Source organism: Lepus europaeus, chromosome X (assembly GCF_033115175.1).
Source record: "Lepus europaeus isolate LE1 chromosome X, mLepTim1.pri, whole genome shotgun sequence".
Taxonomy (NCBI): Eukaryota; Metazoa; Chordata; class Mammalia; order Lagomorpha; family Leporidae; genus Lepus; species Lepus europaeus.
In genome coordinates this window covers 85,409,720-85,426,122 of record NC_084850.1, presented here as the reverse complement: position 1 = coordinate 85,426,122, position 16,403 = coordinate 85,409,720, and the positions used below count along the sequence as shown (strand labels likewise).

The 16,403-nt window shown below is 40.3% G+C and overlaps 1 protein-coding gene across 1 annotated transcript in view; it reads right to left on the bottom strand.

The window, feature by feature from the left end:
• The window catches only part of TEX11 (testis expressed 11), a 297,390-nt gene that overhangs the window by 274,697 nt on the left and 6,290 nt on the right, over positions 1-16,403 (bottom strand). Inside the window, exons 2-4 of the mRNA XM_062183085.1 lie at positions 15,346-15,467; positions 5,099-5,183; positions 3,892-3,971 (exon numbers count right to left, since the gene is read on the bottom strand). Of these exons, the coding sequence (XP_062039069.1) occupies positions 3,892-3,971; positions 5,099-5,183; positions 15,346-15,467 (287 nt within the window). The remainder of the gene's footprint in view (positions 1-3,891; positions 3,972-5,098; positions 5,184-15,345; positions 15,468-16,403) is intronic.

Here is a 16,403-nt window from a genome sequence, read left to right as displayed (position 1 = left end):
CCAAGTTCTTGGGCCATTTTCCTCTGCTTTCCCAGGCACGTTAACAGGGAGCTGGATCGGAAGCAGAGCAGCTAGGATTCAAATCAGTGCTTTAAAATGTTACAAGTGGTGGCTTAACCCACCACACCACAAAACTGATCCCAGTGATACATTTTTAAAACTTATTTGGTCACTATTTGAAGATATTAGGGAGCCAATTCATTATTCTGAAAACTATTAAGTAAAAGACAAGAAACAAGCATTTAGTCTGTCTTATACAAACTGTACTTCAGAGTAACCAAATAGCAGATAGGAGAAAGTCTCTCTCTATTCCAGCTAATAAACAAAGAGGGAATGCAGAATTAGAGTATGCAAAGCCTTACAGAAAAACGGACCCAGGGCAATAATCATCAAAGGGCACTAACAGAACAAAAAAGAACTAAGTGGCTATCAGTGCCTCCTGATATAAACACAACATATTGTCTGTAAATTTTTCTGACAAAAATCAAACCTGAATCAAAACAAGCTTCTAGATCTATCAGTTTACAAGAACAAAGGACTATATTAGGGGACACTGTGAAGACAAAATCATCAGAACTCAAAATTTAGGAAACTCTATAAGACAAACAACATGATTTCCTCAACAAATTAATTTGTTTTTCAGCAAATGAAAAAAAGGAGATATGTGTGGATAGAAAAAGACATATTAACAAAATACAAAGGTATGGGCTTTCTTTGCTCCTGATTCTAAGAAACCAACTGGGTGCAGGGGAGTAGAAGGACTGCATAGCTAATAATTTTAGGAAACAGTTGTTAGATTCTAACAGATATGATAATGGGTATTGACTTTGTTTAATAAAATGATACCACATATTTTAAAGACACATCCTGAAATATTTATAGACAAAATCATACATGTTGGACTTGCTTCAAAATAATCCAACAGGGTGGGTATGTAGCATAGCAGTTAAAATGCCACTTGGGACACTCACATCCCATATAGGAGTTCCTAGGTTCAAGTCCAAGCTCCAACTCCAGCTTCCTGTTAATGTACATCCTTGGCTCAAATCCTTGGGTCCCTGACACCCACATAGGAGACCCACCAAGACTAAATTCTGGCTCCTGACATCCTGGCCCAGCCCTTGGCTGTGGTGGGTATTTGAAGAGTCAACCAGTATAGATGGGAGACAAATGCTCACAGCAGTTAAAGCTGATCAAGGCTGAAGCCAGGAGCCAGGAATTCAGAACTCCATCTAGATTTCCCTATCCAAGTACACATTAGCAGGAATCTGAAACTGGGAATGAAGCCAGGACTCAAACCCAGAGACTCTAATAACGGATGTGGGCATGCCAAGCATCTTCGTAACTGTTGCACCAAATTCAGGCCCCATAAATTTAAAAAAAAAATTAATCCAATGGGGTCAGGGGTTGCCATTGGAGGAGATATGAAAGAAACAAGTGTGGCCATGAGTTGATGATTACGCTAGCTGAATGATGAGTAATGGAGAAATCATCTTATCTGGTGTGTGTGTGTGTGTGTGTTTGAGGTTTTCTATAATAAAATATCATTTTAGAACACAGAGAAAAATATTTTTCCACTAAAAACATGTACTTGCCTCTAGGGAGCAAGACAGTGGATAGAGGAGGTAGCAGAAAACTACTACTTTTTATTATGTTCATTATTTTTTCTCAACAGTTTAATTTTATATAAGCATGCATATATTGTTTGGGGGGAAATAATTGTTTAAAAGGCATTAATTTTTTAAAAAACAAAATGCAAGAGGAGGACTTCCAGTTCCAGCCACGATGGAACACCTTGATTCAATCTGACACTCCTACTGAAAACAGCTATAAAAGTTGGACAAAACAACTGCTTGAAGGCATCAGTATGTTTACAATCTTTGAAAGGAGGGAAGAACACAAGATTAACCATGTATTCAACTCAGCTTTATTATATCACATATAATATGGGATTTATCAGGTTGTTGTCATAGCATTTACATAGAGGAATCCTTCTATTATATACTTAGCTACACATTTCATAGTGTTCAAAGCATTTCTCACAAAAAAATTTTAACCCTATAACACTCTAAGGTAATAATATTATTCTCATTTTACAAATGAAAAAATTAAGTCATCTTTTTTTTTTTTTTTGACAGGCAGAGTGGACAGTGAGAGAGAGACAGAGAGAAAGGTCTTCCTTTTGCCGTTGGTTCACCCTCCAATGGCCACCGCGGTAGGCGCGCTGCGGCTGGCGCACCGCGCTGATCCAATGGCAGGAGCCAGGTGCTTCTCCTGGTCTCCCATGGGGTGCAGGGCCCAAGCACTTGGGCCATCCTCCACTGCACTCCCTGGCCACAGCAGAGAGCTGGCCTGGAAGAGGGGCAACCAGGACAGGATCGGTGCCCCGACCGGGACTAGAACCCGGTGTGCCGGCGCCGCAAGGCGGAGGATTAGCCTAGTGAGCCACGGCGCATCTTTCAAAGTCACATAGCTACTAAGTTGCAGAGCTGGAATTAAATCCTAGGTTTTAAGACTTCAAATCCCATATTCTTTCCCTTATTTACTCAATGCTTTAAATTTTTCATCAGAAAAACTTTTTAAAATTAAATAATACCGGGGGCCGGCACTGTGGCGCAGTGGGTTAACGTCCTGGCCTGAAGCGCTGGCATTCCATACGGGCGCTGGTTCAAGACCTGGCTGCTCCACATCCTGTCCAGCTCTCTGCTGTGGCCTGGGAAAGCACTAGAAGATGGCCCAAGTCCTTGGGCCCCTGCACCCACGTGGGAGACCCGGAGGAGGCTCCTGGCTCTGGATCGGCCCAGCTCCAGCCGTTGCCGTCAACTGGGGAGTGAACCAAAGGACGGAAGACCTCTTTCTCTCTCTCTGCTTCTTCTTTCTCTGTGCAACTCTGACTTTCAAGTAAAATAAATAAATCTTTAAAAAAATTTAATAATAGCATTCCAGGGAGCAGATGCTTAGCCTAACCATTAAGATACCAGCATCTCACATGAGAGTACCGAGATTCAATTCCCAGCTCCAGCTCCTGACTCCAGCTTCTTGCCAGTGCAGACCCTGGGAACCAGCAATGATGGCTTAAGTAATTGGGTTCCTGCCACCCACATGGTTTACATTCCCAGCCTGGTCTGACCCCAGCCCAGCTCCAGCCAACATCCTGCCATTGTGGGTAGTTAGAGAATGAATTAAGGGAAGGTAGTGTTCTTTCACTCTCATTCTCTCTCTGCCCCTCAAATAAATAAAAAATGTTTACACTTAAAAAAAAAATCTTGAGGCCAGTGCTGTGGTGTAGCCCATAAAGCCACTGCCTGCAGTACTGGCATCCCATATGGGCACCAGTTCAAGTCCCAGCTGCTCCACTTCCCATCCAGCTCCCTGCTAATATGCCTGGAAAAGCAGCAGAAGATGGCCCAAATACTTCGGCCCCTGCATCCACGTGGGTGACCTGACTCTGGCTTCAGATTGGCCCAGCACAGGCTGTTGCAGGCATTTGGGAAACAGATCAGCAGATGGAAGATCTCTCTGTCTCTCACTCCCCCCCACCTCTGTAACTCTGCCAATTCAAATAAATAAATATTAAAAAAAAAAAAAAACTATACAACACCACTCAAGTTCCAAGACTAGACTAGGGAGTTTTCTTTTCAGGTAAAAGCAAAGAAAATAATAAATCAATCCAGAATTTTAAGTCCAATATTTAGTTCATCAAATGTTTGTCATAAAAACTATAACACTGCCAAGATCTTTAACTGTAGCAATTATCCTAGTCATAAAAAAAAACACAGATAGCACTAGAAGATTCAACCTCCTTCTAGTCTTATACTAACTTCAACCATTTTCACTGGAGTAATAACTCTCATCGCACCTTATATTTTCTACTCATTAATTAGGACTTACAAAAATCTGTCTTCTTAGAGTTTCTTCTGAAGCCACTGAAATATCACACATAGATGCCAACTTGGAAGCAATATGACGTACTGCAAAACGGTAATTAGACACCCATAAACACAACATATTCATTTTATATACATATATAAAGAAAAAAAGATGATTGAAGTCAAGCCAGTTTCATGCTTGCTAAATATGACAATTTTAAAGGCATTAAAAAATCAATTTTCAGAAGTAAATGATCTGAAACTTATATGAGTCGTTTGCTTAATGCTTCAGTTAGAAAGATATTTAATTCTCAAATTTTAATTTCTGCAGGTGTTAAATCCCAAAAACTCACTAAAGATACCTGATTCCCAGAATACTCATATGTACCATGCTGGCAAAAGAATTCTAATAATTGCGACCTAAACCTAAACTCAGGACATCAAGACAGCTTAGATTTTTCTCCTAAAATGTGATAATTATCTTTGCTGTAGATGATGTTAAAGTTCCTGAAGTATAATGTAGAAAATATAGACACCTTCATTATATAGTTAATTTTCTCTGAAAATAAGGAAGTTTGAATAATTGTAACCTCTTTTATTTCTGTAGTGGGTCTGCCACCCACGTGAGAGACCCGGATGAAGCGCCTGGCTCTTGGCTTTGGCCTGGTACAGAGCTAGCCATTGAAACCATCTGGGGACTGGCGCTGTGGCATAGTAGGTAAAGCTGCCACCTGCAGAGCCGGCATCCCATATGGGTGCCAGTTCTAGTCCCGGCTGCTCCACTTCCGATCCAGCTTTCTTTTATGGCCTGGGAAAGCAGTAGAAGATGGCCCAAGTTCTTGGGCCTCTGCACCCACATGGGAGACCTGGAAAAGTCTCCTGGCTCCTAGCTTCGGATCGGTGCAGCTCCGGCCATTGTGGCCAAATGAGGAGTGAACCAGTGGAAAGAAGACCTTGCTCTTTGCCTCTCCTTCTCTCTGTGTGTAACTCTGACTTTCAAATTAATAATAAAAATAAATTTTTAAAAAAGAAACCATTTGGAGAGTGAACCAGTGGATGAAAGATATCTCTCTCTCTCTCTCTCTCTCTCTCTCTCTCCCCCTCCTTCCCTCTCTCTCCCTTTCAAATAAAATGAAAAATTCTTTAAAATCTCCACCTAAGAACTGGTCAAAACATTATTTAAACTACAGGAACATTATTAAACATACAGTGAATAAATGCATACGTACATTTAACCTTCTGCTCTTCATTTATCATGAAATTTATACTCTTCATAACTGTCAAGTTCCACAGATTTATTGTCATTTCTTCAATCTGGACAAAGAGGAACAATCCCTTAGCCAGTTAAAATGCTGTCCACCTCCAATGATGCTTCCAATCTTGCATGTTTTATGCTTATGTAACTATTGTGGTTCATTTTCAGTCCCTCTATAATCTAATCCCATTCTACCTCTTCCCCCCTCAAAATGTTACTCACTGTAAGAATAATTATCTCACTGTCCTCTGAACATAACTTCTTCATTCCTATATGTATATCTTTATTTATACTGTTGGCTTCAAATGCTGTACCTCCTCCAGTTGTCTTTATATAACTCAAATGCAGTTCAATCTCAGCAGCAAACTTTACCAACCATTACAGCCTACATTCATCTATGTCTTCTCTGAACTCCTATATTCCTTAATTTTCACGCAAGTTAGCAATCAGTTACACTGCTTTGTACCATTTAATGTTTTATTTCTCATTCTTATTTCCCAACCAGGACCCTTGATACAAAAGACTATGCTTTATACAACTTAAGTAGCACATATATTACCTGCTTGGACTCCCAAATCCCATTACTGGAATGCCCTGTACAAGTCCGAGCTTCACTTCCAATTCCAGTTTCCTGCTACTGTAAACCCTGGGAGGCAGCAAGTGACAGCTCAAGTACTCATGTTGGAGACTCAGATTGAGTTCTAGGCTCCTGGCTTCTGCCTGACCCAGCTTGGGCTGTTCAGAGCATTCCAATGGAAGGTTCTCTCTCTCTCTCTCTCTCTCTCTCTCTCTCTCTCTCTCTCTCTCTCACTAGCTATCTCTGCTTTTTAAATAAAAAGTAAAGAAATTATTCTTTTTAGGGGCCGGCACCGTGGTGCACTAGGTTAATCCTCCACCTGCGGCACCAGCATCCCTTATGGATACCGGTTCTAGTCCCGGTTGTTCATCTTCCAGTCCAGCTCTCTGCTGTGGCCTGGGAGGGCAGTGGAGGATGGCCCGGGTGTTTGGACTCCTGCACCTGTGTGGGAGACCAGGAGGAAGCACCTGGCTCCTGGGTTCGGATCAGCGCAGCTCCAGCAGCTCTGGCCATTTCGGCTATTTGGGGAGTGAACCAACGGAAGGAAGACCTTTCTCTCTGTCTCTCTCTCTCTCTCACTGTTTGTAACTCTACCTTTCAAATAAATAAATAAATAAAAATATTTTTAAAAAAGAAATGATTTTTTAAAAGAGTTACAAGGACATTTGAGCACTAGAAAATTATTTTTAAAAAAGAATAAGCATTTGGGGCTGGCGCTGTGGCACAGCCCCGGCCTGAAGTGCCAGCACCCCATTTGGGCGCCGGTTCGAGTCCCAGCTTCTCCAGTTCCTATCCAGCTCTCTGCTGTGGCCTGAGAAAGCAGCAGAAGATGGCCCAAGTTCTTGGGCCCCTGCACCCACGTGGGAGACCCGGAAGAAGCTCCTGGCTTCAGATTGGCACACTCCGGCCGTTGCAGCCATCTGGGGAATGAAACAGCGGATGGAAGACCTCTCTCTCTCTCTCTCTCTCTCTTTCTCTCTCCCTCTCTCTGTAACTCTGTCTTTCAAATAAATAAAATAAATATTTTTTTTAAAAAAAAGAAGCACTTAAATATAGAATTTGTTGTTTTCTTATGTTTTGTTCTAGGGGCGAGAGGGCAATGTTTCTAATTTCTTCGTTTTCAGTTTATCTTTCTATCACATGGAACCTAGTTAACTGTGTGTAAAACCAAGTAAAGCTCACTGTGTCTCAAGGAAAAAAATGAAGACACAAACACGCAAATGGAGATAAGTTGGTCTTTGGCAAGAGACTAATGAAGGTAATAACTGGCACTGGATGGGACTATATCTTTTTTTTTTTTTTTTTGACAGGCAGAGTTAGACAATGAAAGACAGAGAGACAGAGAGAAAGGTCTTCCTCTTTCCGTTGGTTTACCCCCCAAGTGGCCGCTATGGCCGGCGCTGCGCCGATCCAAACCCAGGAGCCAGGTGCCTCCTCCTGGTCTCCCATGCGGGTGCAGGGCCCAAGGACCTGGGCCATCCTCCACTGCACTCCAAGGCCACAGCAGAGAGCTGGCCTGGAAGAGGAGCAACTGGGACAGAACTGGCGCCCCAAACAGGACTAGAACCTGGAGTGCCAGCGCCGCAGACAGAGGATTAGCCTACTGAGCCGCGGCACCGGCCAGGACTATTTCTTAAGAGCAATATGACATACTCCTGGCCCAAATCTCCCAGGGTGCTATGGTGAATATGAGAGAAGATATACACTATTATCTTACACTAAACAAATTGTTATGATTACGACTAATGGGAGTAATAACTGGATAAACAGAAGATGTGTGTATAATGATGGTACAAAATCGTATTTTATTTTTAGTCTTTTCTAGTGTCACTTTTGTTACTGACACTTCACATTTTTCTGATGAGTTTCCATTTAAACAGATGATTTACTTAGCATGGTTGTCTTTTCACTTACTATTCTGGAGCTAATTCTCACATCCATCTCCATCCCTCTCACATAGTATCCGCATACCAGAGTCGATCTAATGAACACATGGAGTTAATATTTGATTCCAAAATCCACAGAGGAGTAAACAGCCTGAGGTATTAAAGGGGTAAGACAAACCTCCAAAATAAAACAGGTTAAAAAGTCTACCTCTTATGGCATTTTGGAAAGCATCTTGACAACACATAGAGTCAAAAAGTGTTCATTATGAAAAACCTACAGCCAGCATTCTATTGAATGGGGAAAAGTTGGAAGCATTTCCGCTGAGATCTGGTACCAGACAGGGATGCCCACTCTCACCATTGCTATTCAATATAGTACTGGAAGTTTTAGCCAGAGCCATTAGGCAAGAAAAAGAAATTGAAGGGATACAAATTGGGAAGGAAGAAGTCAAACTATCCCTCTTTGCAGATGATATGATTCTTTATTTAGGGGATCCAAAGAACTCTACTAAGAGACTATTGGAACTCATAGAAAAGTTTGGCAAAGTAGCAGGATATAAAATCAATGCACAAAAATCAACAGCCTTTGTATACACAGGCAATTCCTCAGCTGAGAAAGAACTTCTAAGATCAATCCCATTCACAATAGCTACAAAAACAATCAAATACCTTGAATCAGTTTCAGTTCATAATTGATCATAATGATAGGATTAAGAGTCAAAGGGATCACATAAACAAGACTAGTGTCTGCTAAAACTAACTGATAGAATTGAAAAGGAGAGAACAATCCAACATGGGAAGCGGGATACACAGCAGCCTCATAGAATGGCAGAGGTCCTAAACAGAACTCTGGTCTCAGAATCAGCCCTTAAGGTATTTGGATCTGGTTAAAAGGCCCATGAGAGTATTTCAGGCATGGAAAGCCAAGACACTGTGGGAAAAAAATGACCTAAATGAAAGATCTCTGTGAGTGAGATCCCAGCAGAAAGAACAGGCCATCAAAGAAGGAGGTACCTTTTCTCTGAAGGGAGGAGAGAACTTCCACTTTGACTATGACCTTGTCTAAATAAGATTGGAGTTGGTGAACTCAAGAGGCTTCCATAGCCTTGGCAGCTCATGCCAAGAGCCTCGGGTGATTACTGACGTCATAAATAAGAGTGTCAATTGTTAAATCAACAACAAGAGTCACTGTGTACTTATTCCACATGTAGGATCTATGTCCTTCATGTATTGTACTATGTGAATTAACAGTATAACTAGTGCTCAAACAGTACTTTATACTTTGTGTTTCTGTGTGGGTGCAAACTGTTGAAATCTTTTCTTAGTATATACTAAATTGATCTTCTGTATATAAAGATAATTGAAAATGAATCTTTTTTTTTTTGACAGGTAGAGTGGATAGTGAGAGAGACAGAGAGGAGGTCCTCCTTTTTCCCGTTGGTTCACCCTCCAATGGCCGCTGCGGCCAGCACATCTCGCTAATCCGAAGCCAGGAGCCAGGTGCTTCTCCTGGTCTCCCATGCGGGTGCAGGGCCCAAGGACTTGGGCCATCCTCCACTGCCTTCCCGGGCCACAGCAGAGAGCTGGCCTGGAAGAGGGGCAACCAGGATAGAATTCGGCACCCCAACTGGGACTAGAACCTGGTGTGCCGGCGCAGCAAGGCGGAAGATTAGCCTGTTAAGCCACGGCGCTGGCCAGATAATTGAAAATGAATCTTGATGAAGAATGGGATGGGAGAGGGAGTGGGAGATGGGATGGTTGCGGGTGGGAGCGTGGTTATGGGGGGGAAAAGCCGCTATAATCCAAAAGTTGTACTTTGGAAATTTATATTTATTTATTTATTTTTAAAGATTTATTTATTTATTTGACAGGTAGAGTTATAGACAGTGAGAGGGAGAGACAGAGAGAAAGGTCTTCCTTCCATTGGTTCACCCCTCAAATGGCCACTACGGCCGATGCTGTGCCAATCCAAAGCCAGGAGCCAGGAGCTTCCTCCTGGTTTCCCATGCAGGTGCAGGGGCCCAAGCACTTGGGCCATCCTCCACTGTGCTCCCGGGCCACAGCAGAGAGCTAGACTGGAAGAGGAGCAACCGGGACTAGAACCTGGCGCCCATATGGGATGCCAGCGCAACAGGCGGAGTGAGCCATGGCGCCAGTCCCGGAAATTTATATTTATTAAATAAAAGTTAAAAAAAGAGCAAAGTGTAGAATAAAGTAGTTAATTGTTAAAAAAAAAAGTGTTCATATCTTTTTAATGTTCATTTATTTATTTTAGTTGAAAGGCAGAGCAAGAGAGGGACAAAAAGACATAGAGTTCTTCCATCTGCTGATTTACTTCCCAAATGCCTGCAACAACCAGGACTGGGCCAGGCCTAAGCCAGGAATCCAAAATTCCATTTGGGTTTCCCACGTGGGTGGCAAGGGCACAACCACTTCAGTCATCATCTGTTGCTTCCCAGGATGCATTAGCACAAAGCTGGATCAGAAGCAGAGGAGCTGGGACTCAAACAGCACTCTAAAATGGGATGCAGGTGTCCTAGGCAATGGCACCACAACACCCATCCCTGTTCACATCTTTTGACCTAGTAGTTGCTCTTTATCCTAAGGAAATAGTCCCAAATGTGGGGAATGGGGATGATCCTTACACTTCATAGTATTCCCACATCACTATTTATAATAGTAGAAAATCAGGAATATATACAATGATATAAAAATACAGAGTTGAAGTATAATAAACATCCTACATGGAATATTGTTCAGCTGTTTAAAACAGCAGTCATGGAAATTATGCTTTAAACATGAGATGTCGTTTATGTATCTAGCGAAAAGAGCAAAATAAGAAATTGTATGTACAATCACACATAAGTAAATGTACCTCAAAAAGAGCTATAATAAAATATTGAGCTTTAGTGAATGAGATGCATGCTGAACCATTTTTGGGGAAATTGTACCAATGTTGGCAACTCACTTCGAAATATATACAAAAAACAAGATGATTGATGAACAGATGGATATGTAATAATATTATAAAATGCGTACAACTGTAGCATCACAGATGATCGCTGCAAAATTCTTTCAACTTTTCTGTCTGAATATTTCCCTTTTTTATGTTCCAATAGAAATTTATTTACAAAAGCAGATGGCCAAACCTAGAGCTGTGACTTGCTGACCTTGCACTAGACTTCAGTGTGTTCCTCAGGTTGAGAACACGTTTCATCTTTGTTTCCTCAATACCTTCAATGCTTCCTGGCATAAAGTCAGTCTGATGAATATTTGATGAAGGCAAAGTCCTGAAAGACTAACTGCATAAACTAATCTGAATATTTCTTAATAAAATCTTGGGAAAAGGAGATCACCCTTTATGATATAAAAAACATTACATATATATTATACAACTATATAAATTTTAAGTATGGAAGTTATTAAAAATATGTTAAAAGGTGAGCAATTATATTGGAGTGGTATGATTATAGATGAATTTTTCTCCTTTTAAAAATGTTCTGGGACCAGCACTGTGGTGTAGCGGGTAAAGCCACTGCCTGCAGTGCCGGCATCCCATATGGGTGCGGGTTTGAGACCCTGCTGCTCCACTTCTGATCCAACTCTCTGCTGTGGCCTGGGAAAGCAGTAGAAGATGGCCCAAGTCCTTGGGCCCCTGCACCCACGTGGGAGTCCTGGAAGAAGCACCTGGCTCCTGGCTTTGGATCAGCGCAGCTCCAGCCATTGCAGCCTACTGGGGAGTGAACCAGCAGATGAAAGACTCTCTCTCTCTCTCTCTCTCTCTCTCTCTCTCTCTCTCTCTCTGCCTCTCCTCTCTCTGTGTAACTCTGACTTTCAAGTAAAATAAATAAATTCTTAAAAAATTTTCTATATAGTATATTACTTTATGATTTTAAATTTTTGATATTTTTCCATATTGTGTAGAAAAGGTAAGTTGAATTGTGATTTTAAATATTTCAAAGTTATAAAGTGCACAGTTATTCAACAAATGTGTATTAAACACTTAGTGTGTGGCAGGTTCTGTGCTAGGCATATAGAAATATGTAATTATAAACACAGTAAATATATGTAGCAAACAGAAATCAATAGTATGAAAATCAGGCTTTTTAGAAAGAAAATAAATTTCAAAGATTTCCAAAACTACTACCCAAAGCACTTTACAGATTCAATGCAATCCCTATCAAAGCACCAATGACATTTTTCATAGAAATAGAAAAAAACACTACTAAAAGTTGTATAGATCCACAAAATACCTCAAATAGCTAAAGCAATTTTGAGCAAAAATAACATATATTACAGGCGAGGGCATTGTGTAGCAGCAGGTTAAACCGCCGCTTCTGCTGTTAGCATCCCATATCAAAGCACCAGATCCAGTCCTGGCTGCTTCACTTCCAATCCAGCTTCCTGCTAATGTGCCTGAAAAAGCAGTGGAAGATGGTCCAAGTACTTGGACCCCTGCCACCCATGTGAGAAATGGAGTTCCTGGCTCCTGGCTTCAGCCTGGCCCAGTCCTGGTTTGTTGTGGTCCTTTAGGGAGCGAACCAACAAACAGAAGATCTCTCTCTTTCCCTCCCTCCCTCTCTCTGTCACTCTGCCTTTCAAATAAATAAATCTTTATTTAAAAAAAAAAAGAAAATATTGGAATCCCCTGGCATGTTTCTAACTCCACCATTTGAGGCAAGTCCGATTGAGCATGTACTAAATTGTACATCTCCTCCCTCTCTTTTTCCCACTCTTATATTTAACAGGGATCACTTTTCGGTTAAAATTTAAACACCTAAGAATAATTGTGTGTTAATTACAGAGTTCAAACAATAGTACTAGAACAAAAAAAATACTATAATGGATAAAATATTGCATTGTACATCAGCAGTCAGGACAAGAGCTGATCAAGTCACTGTTTCTCATAGTGTCCAATTCACTTCAACAGGTTTCCCCTTTGGTGCTCAGTTAGTTGTCGCCAATCAGGGAGAACATATGATATTTGTCCCTTTGGGACTGGCTTATTTCACTCAGCATAATGTTTTCCAGATTCCTCCATCTTGTTGCAAATGACCGGGTTTCATTGTTTTTGACTGCTGTATAGTATTCTATAGAGTACATGTCCCATAATTTCTTTATCCAGTCTACTGCTGATGGGCATTTGGGTTGGTTCCAGGTCTTAGCTATTGTGAATTGAGCTGCAATAAACATTAATGTGCAGACATCACACAAACAAGACTAGTGCCTGCGAATACTAACTGATAGAATCAAAAAGGGAGAGAAAGATCCAACATGGGAAGCAGGATACACAGCAGACTCGTAGAATGGCAGATGTCCTAAAGCACTCTGGCCTCAAAATCAGCCCTTAAGGCATTCGGATCTGGCTCAAGAGCCCATGAGAGTATTTTAGGCATGGAAAGCCAAGACACTCTGGAAAAAAAAAAAAAAAAGAAGACCTAAATGAAAGATCTCTGCGAGTGAGATCCCAGTGGAAAGAACGGGGCCATCAAAGAAGGAGGTACCTTTCTCTGAAGGGAGGAGAGAACTTCCACTTTCACTATGACCCTGTCGGAATAAGATCAAAGTCCGCGAACCCTAAAGGCTTCCATAGCCTTGGCAACTCATGACTAGAGCCTAGGGAGATTACTAACGCCATAAACAAGAGTGTCAAATTGTTAAATCAACAACAGGAGTCACTGTGTACTTATGTCTCATGTGGGATCTGTCCTTAATGTGTTGTCCAATGTGAATTAATGCTATAACTAGTACTGAAACAGTATTTTTACACTTTGTGTTTCTGTGTGGGTGCAAACTGATGAAATCCTTACTTAGTATATACTGAATCGATCTTCAGTATATAAAGATAATTGAAAATGAAAAAAAAACTTGGTTTTAAATTGGACATGGCATAGAAAATTAATCAATTTTTTAAAAAATATCATGTAAGATCTCTGCCCTTAATGTGCTGTACATTGTGACATAATGCTATAACTAGTACTCCAACAGTATTTTTCACTTTGTGTTGCTATGTGGGTGCAAACTGTTGAAATCTTTACTTAATATATACTAAACTGATCTTCTGTACATAGAGAGAATTGAAAATGAATCTTGATGTGAATGGAAGGGGAGAGGGAGCGGGAAAGGGGCGGGTTGCGGGTGGGAGGGAAGTTATGGGGGGGAAAAGCCATTGTAATCCATAAGCTGTACTTTGGAAATTTATATTCATTAAATAAGTTTTTTTAAAAAAAGAAAATATGCATTATCTTTTTATTTCACTTTTCCATGAACTTTTTGAAGTTCCCTCTAATATCTAAGTAAAGCAATAAGATACATATTATATATATATATATATACACATACACATATATATATATGAGATTTACAATGTATTTTCTTCCCATCTTTCCATAAGAACAATCACCAAAATGGAAATATTTGCCCAAAGTAAATTGCTACCAAAAGTGCTTCAGAGCCTCAAGGCAATTTCCACATTAAGTGTGTAAATCCATACATATTAAGGGTCTTCAAAGTGTTTATAAGCCATGTATATTATGAAAAAATATTCAGGGATTTCAAAATTTTTGCATCAAAATAAACTTATCTTTAATTCCATTTTTCCACAAAATTTTTGAACTACCCTCATAAGTATCAGACTTTCATTTAAACATTAGAAAAATTACCCCCAAAAAAGCACCTTTGAAGGCTTATGTTCAACTGAGTTTCCACTACCAGGTGGCTTCCTACTTTGCTGCAAAGGGGAAGGAAAGAAGGATTATTTGATGACTAACTATTATATGTCCAGGACCTTATATAAGTTATTTTGCTTACTACTCACAACACTGGGATGTAGTACTATTATTATTATATAACTGGTAAGAAAATTGAAGCTTAGAGTGTTTAAACAATAAATATTTGGAGTTGGTATTATGGTGCAGTGAGTTAAGTTGCTACTTAGGATGTCCACATCCCATATTGAAGTGTCGGAATTTGATTCCTGTCTCTGATTCTGATCCAGCTTTATGCTAATGTGCCTAGAAGGCAGCAGGTGAGGGTCCAAGTACTTTGATATTTGCCACCTACATGGGAGACCCAGATGGAGTTCCTGCTTCTTGGCTTCAGGCTGGTCCAACCTCAGCTTTTGCACACTGTTACAGGCCTACAAGCATTTGGGGAGTTAACCAGCAGATAGAATCAATCTCTTTTTCTCTCTTTCTCCCTCTCCCCACAGATCCCTGGTCACTTTGCCTTTCAAATAAGTAAATAAACAGGGATCAGTGTCGTACAGTGGGTAGGGCAGCCGCTTCCAATGCCAGCACCCTGTATCTGAGTTCCAGTTTGAGTCCCGGCTGCTCCACTTCCAATCCAGCTTCCTGTTAATACACCTGGGAAAGCAGCAGAAGATGGTCCAAGTCCTTGGACTGCTGCCACCCATGTGAGAAACCCAGATGGAGTTCCAGGCTCCTGGTTTCAGCCTGGCCCAGACCTGGCTGTTGCAGCCATTTGGGGAGTGAACTAGCAAGTGGGAGATCCTTTTCTGCTGTTTCCTCTCTCTTGGTCACTCTTTTAAATAAATAAATAAGTCTTTTTAAAGCTAATTAATTAATATTAAACATAAGTACTTGTTTTTCTATTAGATTCTAAAACTCTATTTTCCATAAGTATATCATTAAGTTTGAGCATTCAAAAAATTTCTGTATGATTAAGCATGAAAAACTATTATACATTAGTTAAAATGTCACCAAAACTTATCATAAATGAAATTATTTTTATACTGACCTGATTATCCTGTATTTCAGCTATAGACTGTCTGTTGATATTTCCTACATCAGAAAAAAGTCTCTCAATTGCCTCAGGTCCAATAGATGCGCTTCCTCTTAATAACAGGTTTGTAACAAGCTCTGAAACAACAAGAGATGATAAATGTGCTATGAACTATCACCATTTACTCTTTTGGTCAAACACATGTAGCATGAAATGATCCTTAGAACAAAACCAAATTGGAGACAAGGGGGTTTTTTCAGCTAAAGGTAGAGTACAATTTTCAAGTAAAATTTGTGTCTCCTGGGGGGTCTTTTTTAAATAATTTTATCATCATTGTTCATTCTCAGAAAATAAAATGCATTGGCTTCAAAAAGAGTAATGTTATTAAAGGTAATCTAACAATGACAAAATAGAGGTTAACAACATCTTCAAAACTAGGAAATACAAATATTCGGATGGGATACCTAAATATGTGTCCCATAAAACTGAAATACTTCCTATAATTTTCAAGCATTAGACAGACATAACTAACTTATGCTGGCTCTAAAGTCTTGACCTTAATTTATGAAGGGAAAAAATGGCAAGTTCAGTTAGCAACATCAACCACTGATTGAATCTGTATAAATGATGTAACCAATTTCTAAACAGTCTGAGCTCTAGATAGTCCATATAGCTGAATCTTACTAAGCCATGAAATTCCTTAAAATGTAAGAATGAGGTAGAATTACAATTGATCCTCTACGTTGTTATGAAATTTGACTTTTTTTCCAAAGTAGTGTAACAATAGTGTCTATAGCCACATGGCTCTAATTTCTTGAAACATTCCTGAGCATTAAAAGAGCAGGAATGTTACTAATATTCAGAACAATACTATAAAAGCATCATCCAAAAGATTTTTAAGCTGTTAAACGTTTTTTAAAAATTTGAGAGGCTAGAGAGACGCACACAGAGAGACATGCAGACAGAGAAAGCTTCCATCTGCTGTTTCACTCCCCAAATGACTGCAATGACCAGGACTGGGCCAAGCTAAAGCCAAGAGCCAGGAACTCAATCCAGGTCTCCCATGTGTGTGT